The sequence below is a fragment of the Panthera leo genome, chromosome C2 (genome assembly GCF_018350215.1).
Source record: "Panthera leo isolate Ple1 chromosome C2, P.leo_Ple1_pat1.1, whole genome shotgun sequence".
NCBI classification, from domain to species: domain Eukaryota; kingdom Metazoa; phylum Chordata; class Mammalia; order Carnivora; family Felidae; genus Panthera; species Panthera leo.
Genome location: NC_056687.1, coordinates 130,769,382 through 130,796,328, shown reverse-complemented (window position 1 = coordinate 130,796,328; position 26,947 = coordinate 130,769,382). Strand labels below are relative to the sequence as shown.

General features: G+C 43.0%; 1 protein-coding gene across 2 annotated transcripts in view; it reads right to left on the bottom strand.

Moving 5' to 3' along the window:
• CPNE4 (copine 4) overlaps positions 1 to 26,947 on the bottom strand; it is a 684,237-nt gene that overhangs the window by 31,529 nt on the left and 625,761 nt on the right. For both annotated transcript variants that reach the window (XM_042956193.1, XM_042902930.1), the window contains 3 exons: positions 13,828 to 13,926; positions 7,567 to 7,653; positions 4,268 to 4,327 (listed from right to left, as the gene is read on the bottom strand). In XM_042956193.1, coding sequence (XP_042812127.1) covers positions 4,268 to 4,327; positions 7,567 to 7,653; positions 13,828 to 13,926 — 246 coding nt within the window. The remainder of the gene's footprint in view (positions 1 to 4,267; positions 4,328 to 7,566; positions 7,654 to 13,827; positions 13,927 to 26,947) is intronic.

The following is a 26,947-nucleotide window of genomic DNA, read 5'->3' as shown; positions in this document are numbered from 1 at the left end:
CCCTCTGACGGTTGCCCTCCAGGTCTTATGACCTGAGGATTTGCATGAGGAGATGGAATGTCCTCAAGGGCGCCCTTGACCTCCTGAAATTGCATGCAAAATCGGGTGTGTGCATTTTCCAGGGAGAGGATATGGATTGTGTATCAGATTCTCAAGTGGTGCCGCTGACCAAAAAAGAATCATTGACTAGGGCTCTTTTTGGCATTGTTAATCTCGTTCACTCCACTGAGGCTTCTCCTCTGCTTATGGTCAGATTCTAGCCTGAAACCTCCCCTATTTTGATACTCAAGTTGCTATCATCCTTTTCCCCTCTTGCCCCATCTTGCCAAACTTCTTTTTTTTTATATGAAATTTATTGTCAAAGTGGTTTCCATACAACACCCAGTGCTCATCCCAACAGGTGCCCTCCTCAATGCCCATCGCCCACCTTCCCCTCCCTCCCACCCCCCATCAACCCTCAGTTTATCCTCAGTTTTTTAAGAGTCTCTTATGGTTTGGCTCCCTCCCTCTCTAACTTTTTTCCCCCTCCCCCATGGTCTTAAGTTTCTCAGGATCCACATCAGAGTGAAAACATATGGTTATAGCAGCGCTTTCAACAATAGCCAAGTTATGGAAAGAGCCTAAATGTCCATCATCTGATGAATGGATAAAGAAATTGTGGTTTATATACACAATGGAATACTACTTGGCAATGAGAAAGAATGAAATATGGCCTTTTGTTGCCAACCTTCTTGAATGAACAGTTCTTTTACCTTCTGTTTAGACCTTAACTTCTGGGTCTCCCTGTCTCATACTGCTGAAATTGCTCTTTCAAAAGGTGATATGTGTCTCTTCATCACATGATCCAGTTTTTTATTCTTCACCTTCTTGCATATGGGATTATTGCCCTTGGTCTTTTAATATTTTCTTTCTGGTCATTTGGGTTACTGCCCCGTCCTGGACCTTTTCCTCTGGCATTTCTCCTCCTATGGGTTTCCCTTCTTCTCCTTGCTGCCTGACGGAGATCTTCTATAATTCCCTGAGACGCCTTTTCTCTTTTCTTCTCTCTGGCCATCTCATCCAGACCCATATGTGTGCAGCTTCTACTTCTTTCCTGAAACCTAGGACCATATTTATAAGTGCCATCTCGACACTGAGAGGCCTGAAAGTACCTCCATCATGTCCAAAATAAAATTCATCATCTCGTCGGCGGCTCCTCTTGATTTCCATATTGCCGTGAATAGGATCACCATGCTTTGTCAGTCAGGCACAAAAGATCTGAGTCCTCTGGACTCATCATCCTCCCTTGCCTTCTGTCTCTTCATTGGATCAATCATAGGCCAAGGCTTATGGGACTCTCTTTCCACAGTGCCTCTCTTAACTGCTGTCCTGCTAATTTAGCCTCTTCTTACTTGTCCTCAGGATGGTTAATCTCTTCTTGCTTCATCTCTTTATTTATTTATTTTTGACAGAGAGAGAAAGAGAGAGACAGAGAGAGAGAGAGAGCATGCACAAGTGGGGGAAGAGCAGAGAGACAGAGAGAGGGAGACAGAATCCGAAACAGGTTCCAGGCTCCGAGCTGTAAGTACAGAGCTGGACTGGGGCCAAACACACAAACTGCGAGATCATGACCTCAGCCAAAGTGGAAGTCAGCCGCTTAACTGACTGAGCCACCTAGGCACCCCTCTGCTTGCGTCTCTTTCATAATTTCCTCACCACCTTCAATGCCTTCCACCAAACACTCCCAGATTTTGTTCCCTAAAGCATGTGCCCAGCTTCTTCAATGTCCTGCTCAAGATTCTTCTGAACATTCCCTTATCCACCATATTACTTCAAAATTAAAAGCCCTTCAAATTCTTTTTTAAAAAACTTTATTCATTTATTTTGAGAGCGAGAGTGCAAGCGAGGTAGAGGGGCAGTGAGAGAGGGAGAGAGAGGATCCCAAGCAGGTTCCGCGTTGTCAATGTAGAGCCTGACACAGGACTCGATCCCACAAACCGTGAGATCATGACCTGAGCTAAAATCAAGAGTCGGCCACTCAACCAACTGAGCCACCCAGGAGCCCTTGCCCTTCAAATTCTTAATCCAAACCACTTCTCCAATACTCCCCTAAATATACCCCGTTTATGCATATTAACCCAAATAAGGTTTTGGTATTTATCATTAGGCTATATGGACGTGTAAACATTTAAGTTCATAGGATGCTTTTTGAAGCCAAAACTAGTATCATACTTATTCATCGGGTTTCTTGTTTTTCCTCATCCTTCCCTCTCCTTTAAGGTTAGGGTTTGATCCATTGTAATTCAATAAAAGTACCTAATACACATCAGCCTGGCACCTGAAGGGGAAGATGCTCTACTTTTGACATTCTTAAGGTAGAGTCAAAAGCACCAGGCATCTGTGGAAAGTGCAAAAGCTTTCTCTCAGCCCCTGTTTATAAAGTGTACTGGTCAGGATCTTAACGGGAAACAAATGGCCCACTCAGAAGGGATGATCCAGGAGAGCTTAATAAAAGGACAATTCAAAGAGTTTCAGGAAGACTGAAATGCTAAGGGAGGGAGAAGGAACTGGAGCTGAGGAGTAGTGGTATGTACATTAAGGTGGTACCTCCTCAGCTGGGGAGGATCAGCAGGGGTGAGAAAGGAGGGGAGGGCCAGCCTGGGTCAGACAAGCCACGTGGACCCAGGTTGTGGAGCTAGGGACCCTGTGGGGATAAACTTCTGGTGTTCATGGGGGCTGGTTCTTTGCAGCACAACTCCAAGGGCAGAGCAAGCCCCTGAAGGTTGAATAGAGTTGTTCGAGTGCATGGAATCTATAGACTCCAAACCAAATCAATAGTGCTCTCCCTTGAAAACCTATAAATAGTTTCCTGAATTGCTCCTTTGCCTAAGACTGTGGGACACTATTTCCAGGAGCTCTCCTATATGACATTGCTGGCTCCTCTACCTCTATGTGTATACATCAGTGCGACAGTGAACCCATAGGACAGCTGGAGTTACATGTGTGTGCTCACGATGAACATGTTTGCTACTTTCTGTACGTGCCAGTATGCATGCAGGAGGGCTGGGTGGGTGTGCCTAAGACTCTAAAGAAATGACCAAATTCTATAATTAACCCATACCTATTCAGGAGTAAGTGAACCATGCCCCAAGTTTAGAGAAGATATAGGCAGACCCTTCTGAGATTAGAGGATAGGCTTCTAGCTAAGGAGAGGTCAGTCTATAAAACTACCACTTTTCTCAACCCCTTGCAGCTCCTTTTAGTCCTATGAGTACTGCCGTCCCCGTCCCAGAAATACACTGGTCCTGTCTACTCTCTTGGGCTTAAACCTGGACAAAAAATTTAAACCCATCTGCCTTGCTTTTCTCACATGACTGATCCAGTCAAGGGAGCTAAACAGGGCTGACCTTCACGAGTACACATCTGCAAGACGGGGAGCAGAAGCTGTTCAGATTGTTGTTCTCTTGTTTGCCATGTTGCTTTCCCATAGGTTTTAGCAGATCTATCCTTGCCATCTGGGATCCTCTTTCTGGAGGTCACATCTGTCCAAACCTGGGAGGGTTTTGAATATTAGGCCACTGAAAGTAAGTTATTCAAGGGCAGATGGATTCATAAGCTTGGCCTACCAGGCACCTTAAAGAGACCCAGCCTACCCACTCAAATCATTGGAGTGTATAAATCCTATGGGTTCACAGATTATATTTAGGAAATGATCCCTGATCTACCCACTGAGTCTAGACACTCTGTTTCTCAACTTTGAAAGCCTAATTCTCCAATCTTTTGGAATTCACCTTTTCATTGCCTGATGAACCATTTGGATGGCTTACTCGTGGCACCGACCCTTGGGCATGGCGTTGGTGCTGGTCTTTGGGCTGCATCTGCCTTGGGTCAGTGGGATTTACCAGAGTGGCTTACTTCCTTCCAATTCCTACTCACCAGGTAATGGGATCTGGCAATATGCCCACTGCCCCATGCCTCATGCAGTTACTGAAAGAATGGGAAGCATGAGGAGGGTTCCCAAACCACCTGAGGTTGAGTGGCATGACTTTTCTGATATGACTTCCTGACAGCCATAGTCACTGGAGAAAACAGAAGTATGAACTCACTTTTAAAAAATTATATCGAAAGAAAGAAAAGAAAAAAAAATTATATCATACAATATTTCAGCAATGAGACCTGAAAAAACTGACCAAAGATTTTAATAAATTTTTGTCTCCACATTCCCACAACCCTCCACCATGCCCCACACCTTGCTCCATGAATATGAACAAATGTGGAAACAACTTACTGTAAACTGGATTTGGCAGCCGCCCATGATGTAGTCCAAGAAAGAATGCATCTTGTGGATCTGCATTGGAGGAGGAGAGGAAATCGTTTTAGTAACAGCATGATCTATTTCCTTATGGAGTGGAAGCTTAGTCTTTGGCATTAGACTGCTAACCTAAAAGGAAGAGCAGAAAGACATCTGTGGGGAAGAGATAGGTCAGTTGATTTTGATTTGATTTCATTTTTTTAAAAATATATATTTTTTAAAAATCTGCATTTATTTGAGAGAGAGCGCGAGAGAGAGACAGAGTGAGAGCAGGGGAGGAACAGAGAAAGAGGGAGACACAGAATCTGAAGCAGGCTCCAGGCTCCGAGTTGTCAGCACAGAGCCCGATGTGGGGCTCGAACCCACAAACTGTGAGATCATGACCTGAGCTGAAGTCGGACGCTTAACAGACTGAGCCACCCAGGCACCCCGATTTTATTTTTTTTAAGTTTATTTATTTTCGAGGGAGACAGAGACAGCATAACTGGGGGTGAGACAGATAGAGAGGGAGAGAGAGAATCCCAAGCAGACTCTGCATCAGCCTACCGTGGGGCTCAAACCCAGGAAACCATGAGATCATGACCTGAGCTGAAACCAAGAGTCAGATGCTTAATTGCTCCAATTTTGATTTTATAGGAGAGAAAGAAAGCAATGCCTAATTCAGATGGCCCTGTGAGGGCTGCAGCTATTCATGCCATGCTCCCCTCTTTTGGGTCACGCATGCCTCCAGGGAGAGCTAACACTATATTTTCAAGGGACACCACTGTTTCGGAATTAATAAAGTCTCACACTAGGCTTCACTCTTGCTCCCCAGTCTAAGTTCCAGTCCTGGTAACATTCTTAATACCACAAGTAATCTAGGTTGGCTGCTTCAGGATTGCAGTTACCTGAGAAGGCCTTTACTGGCCATTTCCCATTCATTAGATTCCTGCCATGCCATGATCAGCAATGACTAACTCTAAGTCAGGGACTTAACATCCATAATTTTATTTAGTTCTTAGGACAGCCCTGTAAAGGTGGAGCTATTATTTCTACTGTGCCATTTTTGTGGAGGAGGAAGTTGAGGCTAAGATCACCTACCTAGTAGAAGGTGGAGGTGGGACTCAAATGGTGGCAAATGGACTGCATAGTCCATCCTTTGGACCTCTGTGCTGGAAGTCAGCATAGTCTCTGTTTTTTGCCCAACCATGATTATCAGTGTTCTCATGTGCCATACCAATTTTTGGTCTTCATTTCTGCTTCCTTATGATTCTGCTTCTTGACCGTTGGTGATATTCATCCATTTATTTATTTAACAATAAATTTTTAAATTTTATTTAACAAAGTCCCCACTATGCACTAGATGCTAGGGATATAGTGATGAGAAAAACAGACACGATACCCACAGTCATGAAGTTTGTCATCTGGCCACTTTAACCTGGACAGTGAGTAACTGTGATTTTTGACCCTCAATTTTCAGATTTCATCTGATGCTCAGGGCAGCTTCTCAGAGACTGACCCACAAGATCTCGTGTTGGTGTCTCTAGGTACCACCTCTAGGTGGCACACATCTCTTGGCAGACTATTTTCAGGGCTGGTGTTCACTTGGCCCCCTGAATAGTGCCTGCTCCTGGCTCCCTTTGGCAATGCTTTGCTTGATGGTTGGGACACCCTACTATTGTCTATGTACCCAGGAAATAAGAACTTGGGAACGAGTTGAATAATATTGGCCCCTAAGCACTAAACTGTAAGATCAATTCATGGAGAATCAAAACAGACTTATCACAGGCATCTTAAGGAGACAGACAACCACCGAAGTGGTTCATCCACATCTTTTCTCCTGCTTCCCTGGGCACAGGGATGTTTTGAATGTGCCTGGGATTTGATTTGTATAGATAGGGGAGATGACCAGAGACAACTGCCTTTCAAAGAAGAGTTTATTACCCAGAGTTCCCCAAAGGGTAGGAGGCATGTCATGCCACTCAGGGGCCACATGGGAAAGCACTAGGGTCAGTCAGAAGGCAGAAAGATTGAGAGGAAAGTGTGGGTGGAAGTCTTTATTGTGTTTTCTTGTGGGAAGGAATGAGTGGGGTATGGTAAGCAGTTAAACTGGTTTAGGATTGGAGAGTTTGGATACTTTTGGTGACTCTGGGCTATAGGGGTGGTCTCTAATTATGTAAAGCCTGGACCCAGGGAGATATAGGGACAGAGGAATAGTGTGTGTGTGTGTGTAAGCTTGATAAAGGAGGTGGTTGGGGGTATGGGCTCTGGATTGGTTGCTCTGCATATCAAAGGCAGGCTCACAAGCAAGTTGTTGGCTATCTATAGGAATTAGCTAACCCTGGGAGAAGTTCCTACCCAGCCCACAAGGCCCAGAGATGTTAATGCATCAAAAAAGTATAGAAAATAAAAGACATGATTAATACAATGATCCTAGATGGCCAATCTTAATACACTGATTGGTCAAAGGGTGGGTATATCAGTCTTTCCTCTACTATTGCTCTTGCTATGAGAGGATGTGCTCCCACAGCTCCTGGCAGCCAGGGAGAAGCCAATCTGGGAAAAGGAAGCTGACATACACAGAGAGAAACTAGATGGCATTCAAGTTGTATATGGTGGAGTTAGACATGCATAGATTAAAATCTCAGCTCTTAAACTTACCATGTGTGTGACTAGTTACATGATCTCAGTTGACAGCAGAAATCTCAGCATTATGATACAAGTTAAACAGAATTCATCATAGTTACTCTCACATAGTAAGTACTCAACCAATGCCAGAATTATTTTCAGATGTGATTTAAGAGATTTGATTACTAGCATGTGGGATTTTCTGTGAAGTTAGAGCCCTTCTGGGAGGAATTTCTAGGCCTTCTAATCTTTCTCCATTGCTTTGTTTTCACAATACCCTTTCGGCATGGGTGAGGCACCACATATAAAGCACTGAACACTGTGACAGGTGCATAGCAGGAGCTCTGGAAATGTTGTCTTCCCCTTTTGGGGGATCTCCCTCTGGTGCTGTCAGGACAGAGAAGAGCCTGACATGTGACCAGGACTCCCCATCTTTGAGGGTATGACTGTCTTTGCAGAAGGGATGGTGGCAGTGGGCCACCACAGCTCCAAGACCACCCACACTTATGTTTTTCACTCCACATCCATTATAACATGGACTTTATGTTTTTTATTACAAAAAACACTACACCTCCTTGACAGTTTGTCCCTCCGGCCACACAGTCTGAGCTCTTCCTCCCAGACAGCCCTAGCTTCATACTCCTGAAAGAGAAGGGCTATGTACGTACCTTGCACTGATTCAAAATCACAATGCCTGAGTTCTTATAGTTCTTCTTCTTGGCTTTGTACTTGGGGTTGATGCACTCCCACTGCACCTGCAACAAGAGGGGCCACAGCAAGAGAGCCTGTTTAGGAAGAAGTGGAGTCATTCCATGAAGCCAAGCCCCCAGGTGCTACGGCACATGGATCTGAGGGCTGACAAATGGTTTCTGCGGGATAACCCTTGCATTCTGAGGGAGGGTGGTTAAGGAGGCGTGGCTGAGTGAGACTCTGATATAAGGCTGCCTGGTTCCAGTCCTGGTCCCTCCACTTCCAGCTGTGCGACCCTTGGCAAGTTACTTGGCTCCTCTATGCCTTGGATATCTCCTCTGTAAAATGGAGCTGGTAATTGTATCTATCTCATAGGATTATTGTGATGATTTAATAATTAATCCACATAACACATTTAAAAAAGTGCCTGGTACTTATAAATGCTTCCTATTAATAGGATCAAATCAAGCACCAGAGGGAAGGAAACATCTGTAGACACACCGTTGAGTAACACGCTGTTGAGTCTTAGTGCGTGGGAATTAGCTTAAAAGGTCAGAAAACTGAGAGACAGTGAGTGCTGACTATAGGAAATTAGTGGGGATAATGATGAGTTTGCACAGAACTTCCCTGAGAACTAAAATAATGGAGTGATACATATCAAACCAGGGACACAACAGATCTCCAAAGGGGCTTCTCTGAGGGATAGTATCAGAGCTGCAGGAGTGGCTGGAAACTGAGGAGGTAGCTGGGAGCTAAGGGGGGCCTTAGGAGAACAGATATCAACCTTTCAAGCCTACAGGAGACTTCATGTGACAAAATCAACTTCAAGCCAAACATCCAAGAGCCACTGAAAACTCTTGCCCACCATTCTGTGGGAGCTGGATCCTTGGATTTCCACTCAGGAGACCAATTTTCACTCTCTGACAATTAGCGGTATCTGAAAGTAAAGCAATTTCTTTCTTTTTAAAAAAATTTTAAAGTTTATTTATTTATTTTGAGAGAGAAAGAGAGAGAGAATCCCAAGCAAGCTCTGCATTGTGACACAGAGGCTAATGCAGTGCTCGATCTCACGAACCGTGATATCACGACCTGAGCCAAAATTAAGAGTCCGACGTTAAAGTGATTGAGCCACCCAGGCACCCCCTGAAAATAAAGCAGTTTCTCAGGCAGATGTGAGTGGGGTAGACTGAAGCAGCATTGGCTCCCAGTGGCCCATTCCTCTCAGTGTCTGTGTATTCGTGCAGTTCCCTCCCACAATGACGGTGAGGTTAGTCATGGGACTTGTTTTGGCCAATGGGACATTAGCAAAAGTGGTATGAGCAGAGGATTAAAAAGTGTCTGGGCATTGGGGCCTGCCATCCTCTTGCTGCTGGAAGGTTTTTACCACCATGTAAAAAAGTTTAGGCTGCTCTCCTGGAGAATAAAAGAGTACATGAGAAACGTCTCGGCCATCCCAGCTGCGGAGGCACAGATGCATGAGTGAGTTCAGCTGACATCATGTAGAGTGGTGAGGAGCTGCCCCAGGTGAACTCAGCCTAAATTGCCAACAATTGTGAGTAAATAATGATCATTGTTTTCTGCCGGGAAGTTTTGGGCTAATTTGTTCCTCAGCAACAGATAACTGAGAACAGTAGTTTCTCAACACTGGGGAAGTTCCAGTAGGGACTGGGCAACCATGTAAGAGTTAGGAAGAAAGGAATCTTGTACTGGCTAAGGGCTCTCTAAAACTCCTTCCATAAAAGGAAGGAAATAAAAAGAGAAAGGAAGGAAGGGAGGGAGGGTGAGAGGAAGAGAGGGTGAGAGGAAGAGAGGAAGAGAGAAGAGTCAAACTGAAGCTGAAATCAGGACATCTCCAACCGTTTTGTTTCAAAGGCCTAATCTTTCCACCATCATGATGGTTGTCTTTCTTCCCTCTCTTCGGTTCTCTTCTAATCTGCTCTCCATGTGGCAAGCTCTTGATAAGCAAGAATTCTAGCTTGTCTCAAAGCAGATTTAGTGTTTTCAGACAAAGCACCCCAAGCCCCTCCCAAACCCATCAAAACTGAAATTGCCTTTCCCCCAAATCTTCCTCTAATGTCACAGTATGAACAAGTAGTGTGGGGATTTACCGTAACAGAAAGTGAGGCTGTGATGGTTCCTTTGTCGTTTTCAATCATTCCCATTAACCTCAATTTCTTCAACAAAGCAGGACATAACAAATGAAACTTTGAATGAGTTAGATTTCGAATTATATTAAGAATTATAATGATAGGGGCGCCTGGGTGGCTCAGTTGGTTAAGGGTCCGACTTTGGCTCAGGTCATGATCTTGCAGTATGTGGGTTTGAGCCCCACATCAGACTCCCTGCTGACAGCTCAGAGCCTGGAACCTGTTTCAGATTCTGTATCTCCCTCTCTATCTGCCTCTCCCCTGTTCTCTCTCTCTCTCTTTTACTCTCAAATAAACATTAAAAAATTAAAAAAAAAGAATTGTAATGATAATCCATGGAAAGTGCACTCATTTCTCAGGCTAAGGCAGACCAGTAGTGGAGGATGGGTTGGTGCAGCCAGACAAGGGTTCCAAGGAAGCTGAGTCGGAGCCTGCAGGCACTTGGGGCTTTCATGCCTGTTGGGTGGGAACGGGATGCTGATGAACCAGGTGTAAGTAGTTTGCATCTGTCTTGGGATAAAGTTTTCAAGTAACTATGGGGTATGTGCCTTACATCTACAATCCCACTTAACTCTCCCTACAACCCACTTTTGTAGACTAAAGATGAGGCTCAGATCATATGGGTGGCAACTGGTAGAGCTGGGATTGGTACCTGTCAGTCCCGCTCCAAAGCCTGGCCTATTAATGCAGGTTTCCACGGGGAGGATCTTGGAGGGACTCTCCTATTTGTTCTTCTTGCAAGTCTCCCTTTTGGCCACCTCAGACTAAGGCTGTTCATGAAGGCCACCCAAGAATTCATCCAAGTTAATCAAGAATTTACCCTGTACCTGCAGAACCATGACTCTCATAAGGAAGGAGCTTAAAAGAGGATGATGTGTCCTCTTTTTGTCTCTGTTTCTACTTACTGAGGTTCCTCAGGGTTCAACCCTCCTCTATCTGTCTCCCTATCCTCCATTCTCTTAACATCAACCACTTCTGTTTACTGACGGCTCCAAAATACATCTCCAGGTAGGCCTCTCCCCTGAGTGCCAGTTTCCCGAACCCCATTCTTGAACTTTCCACACAACTGGACCTCCCTGAAACAAGACTTCCTTACTCAGGAAATGGTACCCACATTTACCCATCTATCCCCCTCATATCCAAACCCTCAACATGTCTTAGCCCCTGTCTCCAAAATCCATCTTAAATCACTCTACTTCTCTCCATCTCCATTACCACTTTGTTAGCCTAAGTCATTATTACCTCTTGTCTTGCCTTCTGACAGATCTGCTTCACTGTCTTCTCTCTACAATGGATTATGTACACAGTAGCCAGAATAATCTTTTAAAAAAGTTAAAACCCGTCATGTCATTCTCTAGCTTGGACTCCTTTGCACCACTGTCCAGTAGAACTTTCTGCAATGATGGAAATATTCTATATTTGCACCAACCAACATTGAAGCCACTAGCCATAGGAAGTGATGGGGTACTTGGAGTGTGGCTAATGTAACTCAGGAATTGAAATTGAAACTCAAATTTTTAATTAATTAAGAGTGAGGCTAAAATACATGTAGCTCATGGCTCCTGTCCTGGAGAGCACAAAGCTGTCTCTTTTTCAGTTAGAGGAAAATTGAAACTCTTTTCTTCGAGATATTAGAATGTGCTTTTCCTGGCCCTTGCTTCTGTCTTTGACCACATCCCGGGCATGCTCTCTGCTCCAGATACACTAGTCTCTTTCCACATCTTTAATCACACCAAGCTCTTTCCTCATTCAGGACTAATGTAAGATTCCCTTGGCTTTTATGCTTTTCTCTTGCTTGTTACATGGTTGGCTTTTTTCATCTTTAAGGGACCTCAGCTTAAATGCTGCCATTTCAGATTATCTTTCCAATACCATACCTTTATACTGAATTGCTTCAGTTTTTTACAGCATTTGTCACAAGCTGTAATAACATTTTTATTTTTTGTTTGATTCATGTCTATATTGTACTCTGATGCACAGTCATGACACACCTAGAGCTTGGCGCTTAGTAGGTGTTCCTTATAAATATTAGTAGAATTAGTAAATAAGAGAACATTTCCCACAGTGTAAATGCACCCAAATGGGGCTGAGTGATGGGACCAAATAAAATCTTTCTGGTGATACAGAAAAGTGCCATATCATATGATCCATTTCCTCAGTGGGACTTGAGGATTCATTTCTGTTTGTTTGAAAGCATCAGACTTTGGTGGTTTTCAATGATAATATGTGCTATAATTTTACTTTTAACACCCTCTTAGGAGCCTAAAGACGACATGTTTCTCACATTTATTGATTTGGCTATTTCTACTTGTAGAGGAGAATAAGGTACAACTTTATTAAAATTTTTAGAACTCTAGTAGGTGGTATTGATAACTCATTGATTTATTAGCACAGTGGGGCCTGGTTCAACAGAGCAACAACTTCTCTGGCTATCTTCCTTGTTATCCTGGGTGTGACGCACTTATAATTTAGTGTGATTTTGACTATGGCCCTGAAACTCTGTGTGCCTGCTCGTGGGGAAGATCTCTGCATGTTTCACAAGTTGCTTGCAATACTGGATATTTAATAGAGCATATACACCAGGTTTTGTGGGAGTTATGAAAAAAGTTGCCCTTGATTTTCTAGACCAAATGTAAGTACTCAACAAACGGTCCGATTTAGATTAAGCTTCCATTCTCAAGCATGTTAGTTTATTCCCATCCAGTCTAGGTATATCTTGACCTTATATCTGAAAGAAGAGACTGGAAAAATGAGTTGTGACATTTCTGTAATCAGCACCTCTGACCAGGCCGGGTATAGGATCTTATCTCTAGGGAAAAGACCTTTCTCAAAGCCACTGAATGGTCAGCTGTCACTCTTTTCTGCTCCATGGGGACAGTGGGTCCCAGAGTAAGAATGTCAGGTATTTTGGTTTGAGTGCCCCAGAGGCAAGGATTTAAGTGTAAATGGTTCACTTGGGAGGTAATACCAGAAAGTACCAATCGAGGAGTAGGGAATTGAGATGCGGAGGCTGCCAAAAAGGTGTGTGGGTCAGTTACCACTGTGGCCACCAGGGCCTATTCCCGCTGGGGAACCCTGGGAAGCTGCATAGAACACACACTCCGAGTTCTGCCACCTGTGGGGCAAGACAGCTGGGTATTTATACTCCCTTTTCCCCCATGAATTATTTGTTGAGGGCCACTCCCTAGAAGGAGCTACACCTCCCCTCATACCTCAGCCTCCTGTGGGCCTGGGATGAATGGGCCCCAGTCACCAGACAAAGCCCTCAGGCAAAGAGATACAGGTTTTGTAGCTGGAAATTGGGCAGGTGAACACTGAACAGGTGAGAACAGCAGTTCCATGGTTAGGGTCCAGATGACAGCAACTGACTGATCAATTTATTGATATGTGAATGCATGTGTGTCTGAGAGAAATGCAGAGGAAGTTTAGCTTTGTGTCTGGTGCAATGAAATCCCTATGTGCCTCTATGGTATATGGCAGTGTTTGGGTATGTGTCTTGGTATCCAGTGTGTGAGAGTGAAATGGAGAAGCCAAATGAAAATCTAGTGTCCATAATGAAAATTTGGAAGAATCTAATAACTTTTCCAAAGCACTAATGTGCACTGAATGCCACCAAGTCATGGAAAGAATAGTACTACTAGAAGCAGATATTTTGGAAGTACTAGCTGCATGCCAGGCACTCTGCTAAGTGAATACCATGGATTATCTCGTTTAATCTTCACAAAATTCTATTAGGTAGGTACAATTACCACCCTCATTTTTTAAGTGAGACAACTGAGGCACAGAGAAAACTGAGTCACTTGTCGCAGGCTATACAGCTAAGGGAAATGAGAAACATTCTCATCTGACCCCTCGGTTTTATTGACGGAGAAACTGTACCACACAGAGGCAGTGTCTTGTCCAAGGTCACACTGGTTGCTTTGGGTGGGGCTAGTACTAGACTCTAGGTACTCAAATACCCCCATGCTCCCTACTTGTCACATTTAATCAAGTATTGAGGTCTCCCCTCCTGCTGTTCCATGTATAGAGGGTGCTAAGGATGCATCATGAGAGAAGTGCGTGGGGAAATAGCATGCGTGGTTTACCACCTACCTGTTTCCCTTCCATTGCTCCTCTCATCTCTTTGAATGTCGAGGTGAATTCTCCAATGAAGTCATGTTTGCCATTGGAGTCCCAGTCCCATACTATGCACTGCAAGAGAAAGGAAGTATCTTTTAAAAAAAATTAAGAATGCATCCACAGTAGCTGAAGGCAGTGTGAACTTTATGAGGAAGAACTGATGAGAGATGCCAAAAGCCCAGCACTCTTAGATTGTGGCATTTGGGATGTAGTATCCCTTTGGTTTCTATAGTCTTTTTTTTTAATTTTTTAATTTTTAATTCCAGTGTGTAGTTAACATACAGTGTTATATTAGTTTCAGGTGTACAATATAGTGATTTCAACAATGCTATACATCATTCAGTGCTCATCGTGATAAGTGTGCTCTTAATCCCCTTCACCTATTTCACCCATCCCCCCACCCAGCTCCCCAGCAATGATCAGTTTGTTCTCTATCATTAAGAGTCTCTTTCTTGCTTTGTCTCTCTCGTTTCCCCCTCTGTTCATTTGTTTTGTTTCTTAAATTCCACATATGGGTGAAATCATATGCATTTTTCTTTCCTGCCTTCTTTCACTTAGCATTATGCTCTGTAGATCCATCTATGCTGTTGCAAATGGCAAGATTTCACTCCCAGTGGTTTCTAGAGTCTTTACTTAGTCTTGCCACTACAATCTCAAAGCAGCCCTGTGATTCATCAGTGACTAATAATTTGCCCATTTTTTAGATAAGACTAACAGGACCAAAAGTATATGAGTGACTCACTGAAGGACTATCTAGTGAATGGAAATCTGGGATGGGAAGGCAGATGTCCTAACTCCAATTCCAGTGTTCTCCCCCATAGCAGAGAGCCTCCCTGGTCTAGAGCTGGAAACTGATGCCTGACTCCATGTCTGTAGCTTCTACGATGGCAGTTTAGGTTTAATGATTTGAATGGGACAATACTAATCACATTTTCTTTTTCCATTTTTTTTCTGAAGGCAAAAGCATGATGCTAATAATGCTGCATAAGAAGGCAAACAAGTGAAATCTTTTAACTGTACCCATATGAAAAATGGGTGGAAAACAGTGACAGGTAAGTCACACTGGTAAATGTCAGGCATCCATCACAATGAGACACTCACTTCTACAAGAAGGCTCTTTCAAGCAATATTGAGGTTAAATTCTGGGCCCCCAAGCAACACTCTGTAGAGTGACTCAGATTAAATCAATAGCCCTCCCTCTGTTTGGTTACACATACATAGGTAAAGAAGGAATTCTCCATTTTTTCCAGGGTGCAGGTTGTGGAATAAGGTCTCAGTCTCAAGCGCTGTAGATGTCACTTCCATATATTAAGCTAGTGATTTGCACCAAGGAAGTCCCAGACCTCGAATAAGATGAAGGCAGCAAAAGGGATCTTTTACTCCAAAGTTTCCCCTGGAATATTGGGGTTCTAAGAGGCAACCTGTTCCTTCCTCAGGATGCAGACCTCTCTGGCCAGTCCTGCCTGAAAAACCTGACTTAACTCCTTTCTCTGATCTGTGGGATGCCTCAGACCTAAAATGAATTGTGTCCAAAAAGAAACATAATCCCCCCGCCCATTGATTCTTGCTCATTTATTTTCTGTCATGGTGAATTGTGCCAACACTCAACCAGTTGCTACAAAGAGAAAACTGAGTGTCATTCCTGATACCTCGCCTAGTCCTGGCTCCCACACCAACTCCTGTGCATTCCGTCCCCTATGGCTGGACTCCAGCACTGGCTGGTCTCCTTGCCCTCTCTCTTATGCTCCCCACCCCCAACCCCCCAATGCTAATCCACCAATCAGGCTAATTTCCTGCTTAAAATAAAAAAATGCATATAAGCTAACAGGTCTTCTAAGGACTTTCATGATCTGACTTCCTGGATATCCCCAAATTCACCCTTTACAATCCATGCATACAACATTTCAAATTTTCTTTAATATGAAGTTGGTTGGAATAAAAAGCATTTGCTACAAATTTTTTTGAGGCATCTTAAAGAAAAACTAATTTCTCAACTTTTGCTTTCTCTTTTAATGTGGAGGCTATGGTAGATAATTCTTTCACTTGTAAAACATATTAAGAAGTCCTTGTTATGAAGGAGATTGTATTAGAATAAATCAAAATGGTAGAGGTTAAGACAAAGGGAGCTCAACTGCTCTGCTGAATAAAGTAATGTCAAGTTGAATTTTCCCTTTGTAACTAGAGACATAGACATGGGGCCCAGCGGTGTGGGTTGAGAAGAAATTAGGCAAGGATTCATCAGAGAGCTGAAGATGGGCCTGACATTGGGGTTGGGGAAAGCAGGAGACAGGTAAGGAACTTTGGAAACTGTGAGGTCTAATTTTCAAAGGTCAAGTCATTTGACCCTGTCTACTTCCTCTTCTACTAGTCAGGTGCCCTCTTTACTTCCTCTTCCCTGTTATCCTTAAGACTCTAGTAAATCTGCCACCCATTATAGCATTTTCTGGTGGTGACTTGCAGAATAAAGGAGAGGGGCTGTGTCCATGTTTTGGGACAAGCAGACCAGACTGCAGTGTGATATGGCCCACAGGGATTGAGAACTTGGGGGAGAAGGGCTGTGGAGGGAGAGTCAGACAGATAACTCCAAGGAATGGAACCCCACAGAAACACTGGGGAGGTTATCAACTTCTGGAGTACATGGAGTTAGAACTCAAGATATCCTATTTCGGTTTTGAAAGAAACTTCAATCCCAGGAAGCTGGAGAATAACAATTAAAATTCAGTTGAAACCATTACTCAAGTTACACTAACTTTTCGGTCATTGCATGTTTACTCAATTGGTAGATGCTAAAAGTAAACTACTAATAGTATCTGTTATCTTAACCTTAGTCTCTAAGTGAGGGAAATGTGCAACAGAGTCCCCAGATGATCCAGGATGGACATTTGTGTCTACATGAAAGGATTCGGTGCTGTTTTCAGCCACTGAGATCATTACAGCATAACCTAGTCTGAGAACCATTTAAAGGGCTGTCATAGGAAAAGGTATTTCAATTTACTTTGACTCCAAAAGCGGGGAAGAAGTGGTGAGGAAGTTACAAGGAAGTAACAAAGAATTATACCTGTCCAGAAATAGTCATCTGTGTAAGAGTGAGTGTTTTATTACTGGAAATGTTCAAGAAGAAACTATTCCCCAAAAACGTGGTAGAGAAAGCCAAGTGGAGAATGTTATAGAGGACTGGGTGGGATGTTCTTTTGAGTTTTCTTCTCCCTTGGAGATGCTAAGATTATTTGGAGCTGTATAGGTTGCAAAATAACCTATGTCAATGAAAGGCTTAGCTCTTTCTGATGGAAATGATAAGCAATGCAATGTTTGTTAGGAGTGATGAGAACTCCCTTTTTAATTCAAAGTAGGATGAAGTTCTACCTCATTTATTCTAATGGCCAGGGGAACCAATCAATGAGTCAGTCATTTGGAAAAATCCGTTCAGAATGTGTATTATAAATATCACGTTGTTGAACACAGTCAGTTGATCTGCAGTTACTTACAACCAGGTGTTCTTCTCCCTGTTTGCCAGTCCCTCCCTCCTTAGACGTTTATGACATGGTCCGGGACACAGAAAGAAAGAAGGGCAGTTCTTGGGACCCTGTCTTTAAAGCTTATAACATTGCCTGGTCATAAATACAACCATGGGACCCCTGAGTCTGACACTCAGATATTCTTCTATCTCTGGGGAGGAGCAGATAAAAAGACAAAGGGGGCAGAAGCACATGAGCGAGAAGAAATGGAAGCAGCCTTTATAACACTCTTCTGCCTTGACGAAAGAGGTAGGAGTCCCTCCTTCCTGCCTCCCTAGTCACAGTATAATACAGAAAAAGCAAGAGAGGATGTATGTAGAATTTCAGTCTGCCACATAATCTTAGGCAAAAACCACATGTCACTCTTTTTTTGCCCTCCCTTAGATTTCCTGTCATACTTTAGTTAGTTACCGTCCCCTCCCACCTGCCAACCACAGCATTCAGGATGTTTGTAATGTGCTATATGTCAGGGGCAGAAAGGGAGTGACCACTGAAGCCCCATGGACTGGAGGCTGAGTCAGGTTTCACGGGACTCTAATCCTGGCCTCCCCGGGGCAGGCCCTGTCACTGACATGGGCCCTGCTTCTTCGATTGGCTAGCATGTCTCATTATGGCAGACACAGAATTCTGTTTTGACCTTTTTCAGAAGGGACCCTAAAGGAAGGAAGACAGTGAAGCAGAAAAACAAAAACACTTTTTCCGTCTCTCCCTGCCATGCAGCTGGCTTGTGACAGCTCCGAGGAGGCTGACAGAGGAACACATCTTGGTGCAAAGTAAACAGATCAACTGCCCTGCAGAAAAACCGAGACAGAGGCAGGATTCTTGGTGTGAATCAATAAGGAAGCCTTGACAGATCTGTGAGAGATCAGCAGCTGGAGACTCTATGAGCCAGAAGTCTTCTCAAGTCCCTGCATCTCTCAGTGGAATTTAGCATGCAATCTTACAATGTCTGAGTACCACAGACAGTCCAATCAACTCCTTCATTTTACAGAGGAGGAAATGATGGCAGAGAAGTGAAGTGGCTTCTGTGCATTCACCCAGTGCAGGGCTGGGACTAAAATCCAGGTGTTCCATGTCCCTCATTTCACAGCTACCACATAAATGGAAAATTATAATAATTGCAACATATATAGTGCTTACTGTGTACCAGGCACTATTCTGAGCACTCAGTTTATATAAATTAATTTTATATATGAAAACATACATATCAACTCATTTAATCCCCAGAACAATTTATTGTTATGCTCATATTACAGATGAGGAAACTGAGACACAGAGAAGGAAAGTAAATTTCCCAAGACTACTCAGCTAACACTAGATAATCTCCGAACTAAAAGAAGTTCATAGCATGTCTTAGCTGATCATGTTTTATGAACTCATGCCACTTGGTTTATGGTCTTTAATCCTTCACGATAACGTTGAAATGACAATATTATTTTTACCATTCACAGGTAATGGCCATTCACAGGCTTAGAGAGGTTAAGTGACTTGACTGGACACCTAGAAAGTGACAAAGATGGATTTGAATCCAGGCGCCTGATGCACAGGTGATATATTTTCTGTTATACCATACTGCCTCTTAATGGAAGCGGAAATTCAGAATTTAGGTCTTGTTAGTTTGCTCTGTGTAAACAACTCCATTCTGTGATTGAAACTATAAATTATTAGGATTCTCCAAAGCTCAATAAACACACCAAGCAACAGAGAGAACCTGTTCACTGTTCCCACGCAAGGAGCCTCATCGATAGCAGCGTGCACATTGTCTCTGGGGTCCTTAGCTTGGTCTGTGAAATGCATGGATAGGTGTGTCTTGAGGGTCTGTACTACTCCATCCGGTTCTTATTGGACATTTGCATTGAGCCCATTAGAAGAAAGATATGTCATCTTATTTTTCATCAGCCTTTTGTGATGGTCAGTTTTATGTGTCAACTTGGTGAGGCTACAGTCCCCGGTGACTTAATCAAACATTAATCTAGGTGTTGTAGTGAAATATTGTATAGACACAGTTAATCAGTTCATAGTCAGTTGACTTTAAAATAAAGGAGACTTTGTGGATTCCATATGAATTTCAGGATCGTTCTTCTATTTCTAAAACAAAAACAAAAACAAAAACACACCATTGGGATTTTGATGGAGACAACATTGAATCTATAGACCACTTAGAGTAGTATGGATATTTTGAATGGTATTAAGTCTTCTAGTACATGAACACAGAATGTCTTTCCATTTATTTGTGTCTCCTTTAATTTCATTGATGTTTTGTCATTTCCAATGTGCAACTTTTAGCCTCTTTGATTAAGTTTATTCCTAAGTGTTTTATTATTTTTGATGTTATTGTAAATAAGACTGTTTTTTTTTTTTTTAATGTTTATTTTTGAGAGACAGAGACAGAGCATGAGTGGGGTAGGGGCAAAGAGAGAAGCAGACACAGAATTGGAAGCAGGCTCCAGGCTTTGAGCTGTCAGCACAGAGCCTGATGTAGGGCCCGAACCCACAAGCTGTGAGATCATGACCTGAGCTGAAGTCGGACGCCCAACCAACTGAGCCATCCAGGTGCCCCAATAAGACTGTTTTCTTAATTTCCTTTTTGGATTGTTCATTGTTAGTATGTAGAAACACAACTGACTTTTGTATATTAATTTTGTATCCTGCAAGTTTACTGAATTTGTGTATTAATTCTAGTAGTTCTTTTTGGTGGAGTCTATAGGGTTTTCTACATATGGGAATCATGTCATCTGCAAACAGATAATTTTACAACTTCTTTTCCTATTTATATTTCTTTTTTTTTTTTTCTTTCCTAATTGTTCTGGAAAGGATTTCGAGTATTGTGTTGAGTAGAAAGGGGGAATCCTTATCTTGTTCCTGATCTTACAGGAAAAGCTTTCAATTTTCACCATTGAGTATGTTGTTAACCATGACCTTTATTACTTTGGAGGTACATTCCTTTATACCTAGTTTGTTGAGCATTTTATCATGAAATGGTGTTGAATTTTATCAACGCAGAAGAGCCAAAGCAATCTTAAGAAAAAAGAACAAAGCTGGGGGGGTTCCGGAAGATGGCGGCGTAGGAGGACGCGGGGCTCACAGCGCGTCCTGCCGATCACTTAGATTCCACCTACACCTGCCTAAAGAACCCAGAAAACCACCAGAGGATTAGCAGAACGGAGTCTCCGGAGCCAAGCGCAGACTAGAGGCCCACGGAAGAGGGTAGGAAGGGCGGCGAGGCGGTGCGCGCTCCACGGACTGGCGGGAGGGAGCCGGGGCGGAGGGGCGGCTCGCCGGCCAAGCAGAGCCCCCGAGTCTGGCTGGCAAAAGCCGAGGGGCCGGACGGACTGTGTTCCGACAGCAAGCGCGACTTAGCGTCTGGGAGGTCAGAAGTTAACAGCTCTGCTCGGAAAGCGGGAAGGCTGGAGGACAAAGGGAGGGAGAGCTGCTGAGCCCCCGGACGGCAGAGCTCAGCTTGGCGGGGAACAAAGGCGCTCACCAGCGCCATCTCCCCCGCCCATCCCCCAGCCAAAATCCCAAAGGGAACCAGTTCCTGCCAGGGAACTTGCTCGCTCCGCGCAAACACCCAACTCTGTGCTTCTGCGGAGCCAAACCTCCGGCAGCGGATCTGACTCCCTCCCGCTGCCACAGGGCTCCTCCTGAAGCGGATCACCTAAGGAGAAGTGAGCTAAGCCTGCCCCTCCAGCCCCCGTGCACCTTGCCTACCCACCCCAGCTAATACGCCAGATCCCCAGCAACACAAGCCTGGCAGTGTGCAAGTAGCCCAGACGGGACACGCCACCCCACAGTGAATCCCGCCCCTAGGAGAGGGGAAGAGAAGGCACACACCAGTCTGACTGTGGCCCCAGCAGTGGGCTGGGGGCAGACATTGGGTCGGACTGCGGCCCCGCCCACTAACTCCAGTTATACACCACAGCACAGGGGAAGTGCACTGCAGGTCCTCACCACGCCAGGGACTCTCCAAAATGACCAAACGGAAGAATTCCCCTCAGAAGAATCTCCAGGAAATAACAACAGCTAATGAACTGATCAAAAAGGATTTAAATAATATAACAGAAAGTGAATTTAGAATAATAGTCATAAAATTAATCGCTGGGCTTGAAAACAGTATACAGGACAGCAGAGAATCTCTTGCCACAAAGATCGAGGGACTAAGGAACAGTCACGAGGAGTTGAAAAACGCTTTAAACGAATTGCAAAACAAAATGGAATCCACGATGGCTCGGCTTGAAGAGGCAGAGGAGAGAATAGGTGAACTAGAAGATAAAGTTATGGAAAAAGAGGAAGCTGAGAGAAAGAGAGATAAAAAAATCCAGGAGTATGAGGGGAAAATTAGAGAACTAAGTGATACACTAAAAAAAAATAATATACGCATAATTGGGATCCCAGAGGAGGAAGAGAGAGGGAAGGGTGCTGAAGGGGTACTTGAACAAATTATAGCTGAGAACTTCCCTGAACTGGGGAAGGAAAAAGGCATTGAAATCCAAGAGGCACAGAGAACTCCCTTCAGACGTAACTTGAATCGATCTTCTGCACGACATATCATAGTGAAACTGGCAAAATACAAGGATAAAGAGAAAATTCTGAAAGCAGCAAGGGATAAACGTGCCCTCACATATAAAGGGAGACCTATAAGACTCGTGACTGATCTCTCCTTTGAAACTTGGCAGGCCAGAAAGGCTTGGCACGATATCTACAGTGTGCTAAACAGAAAAAATATGCAGCCGAGAATCCTTTATCCAGCAAGTCTGTCATTTAGAATAGAAGGAGAGATAAAGGTCTTCCCAAACAAACAAAAACTGAAGGAATTTGTCACCACGAAACCAGCCCTACAAGAGATCCTAAGGGGGATCCTGTGAGACAAAGTACCAGAGACATCACTACAAGCATAAAACATACAGACATCACAATGACTCTAAACCCATATCTTTCTATAATAACACTGAATGTAAATGGATTAAATGCGCCAACTAAAAGACATAGGGTATCAGAATGGATAAAAAAACAAGACCCATCTATTTGCTGTCTACAAGAGACTCATTTTAGATCTGAGGACACCTTTAGATTGAGAGTGAGGGGATGGAGAACTATTTATCATGCTCCTGGAAGCCAAAAGAAAGCTGGAGTAGCCATACTTATATCAGACAAACTAGACTTTAAATTAAAGGCTGTAACAAGAGATGAAGAAGGGCATTATATAATAATCACAGGGTCTATCCACCAGGAAGAGCTAACTATTATAAATGTCTATGCACCAAATACCCGAGCCCCCAGATATATAAAACAATTACTCATAAACATAAGCAACCTTATTGATAAGAATGTGGTCATTGCAGGGGACTTTAACACCCCACTTACAGAAATGGATAGATCATCTAGACACACGGTCAATAAAGAAACAAGGGCCCTGAATGATACATTGGATCAGATGGACTTGACAGATATATTTAGAACTCTGCATCCCAAAGCAACAGAATATACTTTCTTCTCGAGTGCACATGGAACATTCTCCAAGATAGATCATATACTGGGTCACAAAACAGCCCTTCATAAGTTTACAAGAATTGAAATTATACCATGCATACTTTCAGACCACAATGCTATGAAGCTTGAAATCAACCACAGGAAAAAGTCTGGAAAACCTCCAAAAGCATGGAGATTAAAGAACACCCTACTAACGAATGAGTGGGTCAACCAGGCAATTAGAGAAGAAATTAAAACATATATGGAAACAAACGAAAATGAAAATACAACAATCCAAACGCTTTGGGATGCAGCGAAGGCAGTCCTGAGAGGAAAATACATTGCAATCCAGGCCTATCTCAAGAAACAAGAAAAATCCCAAATACAAAATCTAACAGCACACCTAAAGGAAATAGAAGCAGAACAGCAAAGGCAGCCTAAACCCAGCAGAAGAAGAGAAATCATAAAGATCAGAGCAGAAATAAACAATATAGAATCTAAAAAAACTGTAGAGCAGATCAACGAAACCAAGAGTTGGTTTTTTGAAAAAATAAACAAAATTGACAAACCTCTAGCCAGGCTTCTCAAAAAGAAAAGGGAGATGACCCAAATAGATAAAATCATGAATGAAAATGGAATGATTACAACCAATCCCTCAGAGATACAAACAATTATCAGGGAATACTATGAAAAATTATATGCCAGCAAATTGGACAACCTGGAAGAAATGGACAAATTTCTAAACACCCACACTCTTCCAAAACTCAATCAGGAGGAAATAGAAAGCTTGAACAGACCCATAACCAGCGAAGAAATTGAATCGGTTATCAAAAATCTCCCAACCAATAAGAGTCCAGGACCAGATGGCTTCCCAGGGGAGTTCTACCAGACGTTTAAAGCAGAGATAATACCTATTCTTCTCAAGCTATTCCAAGAAATAGAAAGGGAAGGAAAACTTCCAGACTCATTCTATGAAGCCAGTATTACTTTGATTCCTAAACCAGACAGAGACCCAGTAAAAAAAGAGAACTACAGGCCAATATCCCTGATGAATATGGATGCAAAAATTCTTAATAAGATACTAGCAAATCGAATTCAACAGCATATAAAAAGAATTATTCACCATGATCAAGTGGGATTCATTCCTGGGATGCAGGGCTGGTTCAACATTCGCAAATCGATCAACGTGATACATCACATTAACAAAAAAAAAGAGAAGAACCATATGATCCTGTCAATCGATGCAGAAAAGGCCTTTGACAAAATCCAGCACCCTTTCTTAATAAAAACCCTTGAGAAAGTCGGGATAGAAGGAACATACTTAAAGATCATAAAGGCCATTTATGAAAAGCCCACAGCTAACATCATCCTCAACGGAGAAAAACTGAGAGCTTTTTCCCTGAGATCAGGAACACGACAGGGATGCCCACTCTCACCGCTCTTGTTTAACATAGTGCTGGAAGTTCTAGCATCAGCAATCAGACAACAAAAGGAAATCAAAGGCATCCAAATTGGCAAAGATGAAGTCAAGCTTTCGCTTTTTGCAGATGACATGATATTATACATGGAAAATCCGATAGACTCCACCAAAAGTCTGCTAGAACTGATACATGAATTCAGCAAAGTTGCAGGATACAAAATCAATGTGCAGAAATCAGTTGCATTCTTATACACTAACAATGAAGCAACAGAAAGACAAATGAAGAAACTGATCCCATTCACAATTGCACCAAGAAGCATAAAATACCTAGGAATAAATCTAACCAAAGATGTAAAAGATCTGTATGCTGAAAACTATAGAAAGCTTATGCAGGTAATTGAAGAAGATATAAAGAAATAGAAAGACATTCCCTGCTCATGGATTGGAAGAATAAATATTGTCAAAATGTCAATACTACCCAAAGCTATCTACACATTCAATGCAATCCCAATCAAAATTGCACCAGCATTCTTCTCGAAACTAGAACAAGCAATCCTAAAATTCATATGGAACCACAAAAGGCCCCGAATAGCCAAAGTAATTTTGAAGAAGAAGACCAAAGCAGGAGGCATCACAATCCCAGACTTTAGCCTCTACTACAAAGCTGTCATCATCAAGTCAGCATGGTATTGGCATAAAAACAGACACATAGACCAATGGAATAGAATAGAAACCCCAGAACTAGACCCACAAACGTATGGCCAACTCATCTTTGACAAAGCAGGAAAGAACATCCAATGGAAAAAAGACAGTCTCTTTAACAAATGGTGCTGGGAGAACTGGACAGCAACATGCAGAAGGTTGAAACTAGACCACTTTCTCACACCATTCACAAAAATAAACTCAAAATGGATAAAGGACCTGAATGTGAGACAGGAAACCATCAAAACCTTAGAGGAGAAAGCAGGAAAAGACCTCTCTGACCTCAGCCGTAGCAATCTCTTACTCGGCACATCCCCAAAGGCAAGGGAATTAAAAGCAAAAGTGAATTACTGGGACCTTATGAAGATAAAAAGCTTCTGCACAGCAAAGGAAACAACCAACAAAACTAAAAGGCAACCAACGGAATGGGAAAAGATATTTGCAAATGACACATCGGACAAAGGGCTAGTATCCAAAATCTATAAAGAGCTCATCAAACTCCACACCCGAAAAACAAATAACCCAGTGAAGAAATGGGCAGAAAACATGAATAGACACTTCTCTAAAGAAGACATCCGGATGGCCAACAGGCACATGAAAAGATGTTCAACGTCGCTCCTTATCAGGGAAATACAAATCAAAACCACACTCAGATACCACCTCACGCCAGTCAGAGTGGCCAAAATGAAGAAATCAGGAGACTATAGATGCTGGAGAGGATGTGGAGAAACAGGAACCCTCTTGCACTGTTGGTGGGAATGCAAATTGGTGCAGCCGCTCTGGAAAGCAGTGTGGAGGTTCCTCAGAAAATTAAAAATAGACCTACCCTATGACCCAGCAATAGCACTGCTAGGAATTTATCCAAGGGATACAGGAGTACTGATGCATAGGGGCACCTGTACCCCAATGTTTATAGCAGCACTCTCAACAATAGCCAAATTATGGAAAGAGCCTAAATGTCCATCAACTGATGAATGGATAAAGAAACTGTGGTTTATATACACAATGGAATACTACGTGGCAATGAGAAAAAATGAAATATGGCCTTTTGTAGCAACATGGATGGAACTGGAGAGTGTGATGCTAAGTGAAATAAGCCATACAGAGAAAGACAGATACCATATGGTTTCACTCTTATGTGGATCCTGAGAAACATAACAGAAACCCATGGGGGAGGGGAAGGAAAAAAAAAAAAAAAAAAAAAAAGAGGTTAGAGTGGGAGAGAGCCAAAGCATTAGAGACTGTTAAAAAACTGAGAACAAACTGAGGGTTGATGGGGGGTGGGAGGGAGGGCAGGGTGGGAGGGAGGACAGGGTGGGTGATGGGTATTGAGGAGGGCACCTTTTGGGATGAGCACTGGGTGTTGTATGGAAACCAATTTGACAGTAAATTTCATATATTAAAAAAAAAAAAAAAAAAAAAAAAGAACAAAGCTGGATGCACTATAATTCTAACTCCAAAATATATCACAAAGCTACAGTGATTAAAACAGCATGGCACTGGCATAAAGACAAACCTGTAGGCTAATGAGACAGAACAGAAAGCCCAGAAATAAGTGCACACATATATGGTCAACTAATTTTTAACAAGATATCATGAATACACAGTGAAGGATAGTCTCTTTAACAAGTGATGTTGGGGGGGGGGGCCGGGGGGGGGCGCCTGGGTGGCTCAGTCGGTTAAGCGTCCAACTTCGGCTCAGGTCATGATCTCACAGTCTGTGAGTTCGAGCCCCGCGTCGGGCTCTGTGCTGACAGCTCAGAGCCTGGAGCCTGTTTCGGATTCTGTGTCTCCCTCTCTCTCTGCCCCTCCCCTGCTCATGCTCTGTCTCTCTCTGTCTCAAAAATAAATAAAAACATGAAAAAAAAATTTTTTTTAATAAAAGAAAAACAAGTGATGTTGGGAAAACTAGATATTCAAATTCAGGAAGAAAGAGAAAGAAAGAGAGAAAGAAAGGGAAGAGAAAGGAAGGAAGGGAAAGGAAAGG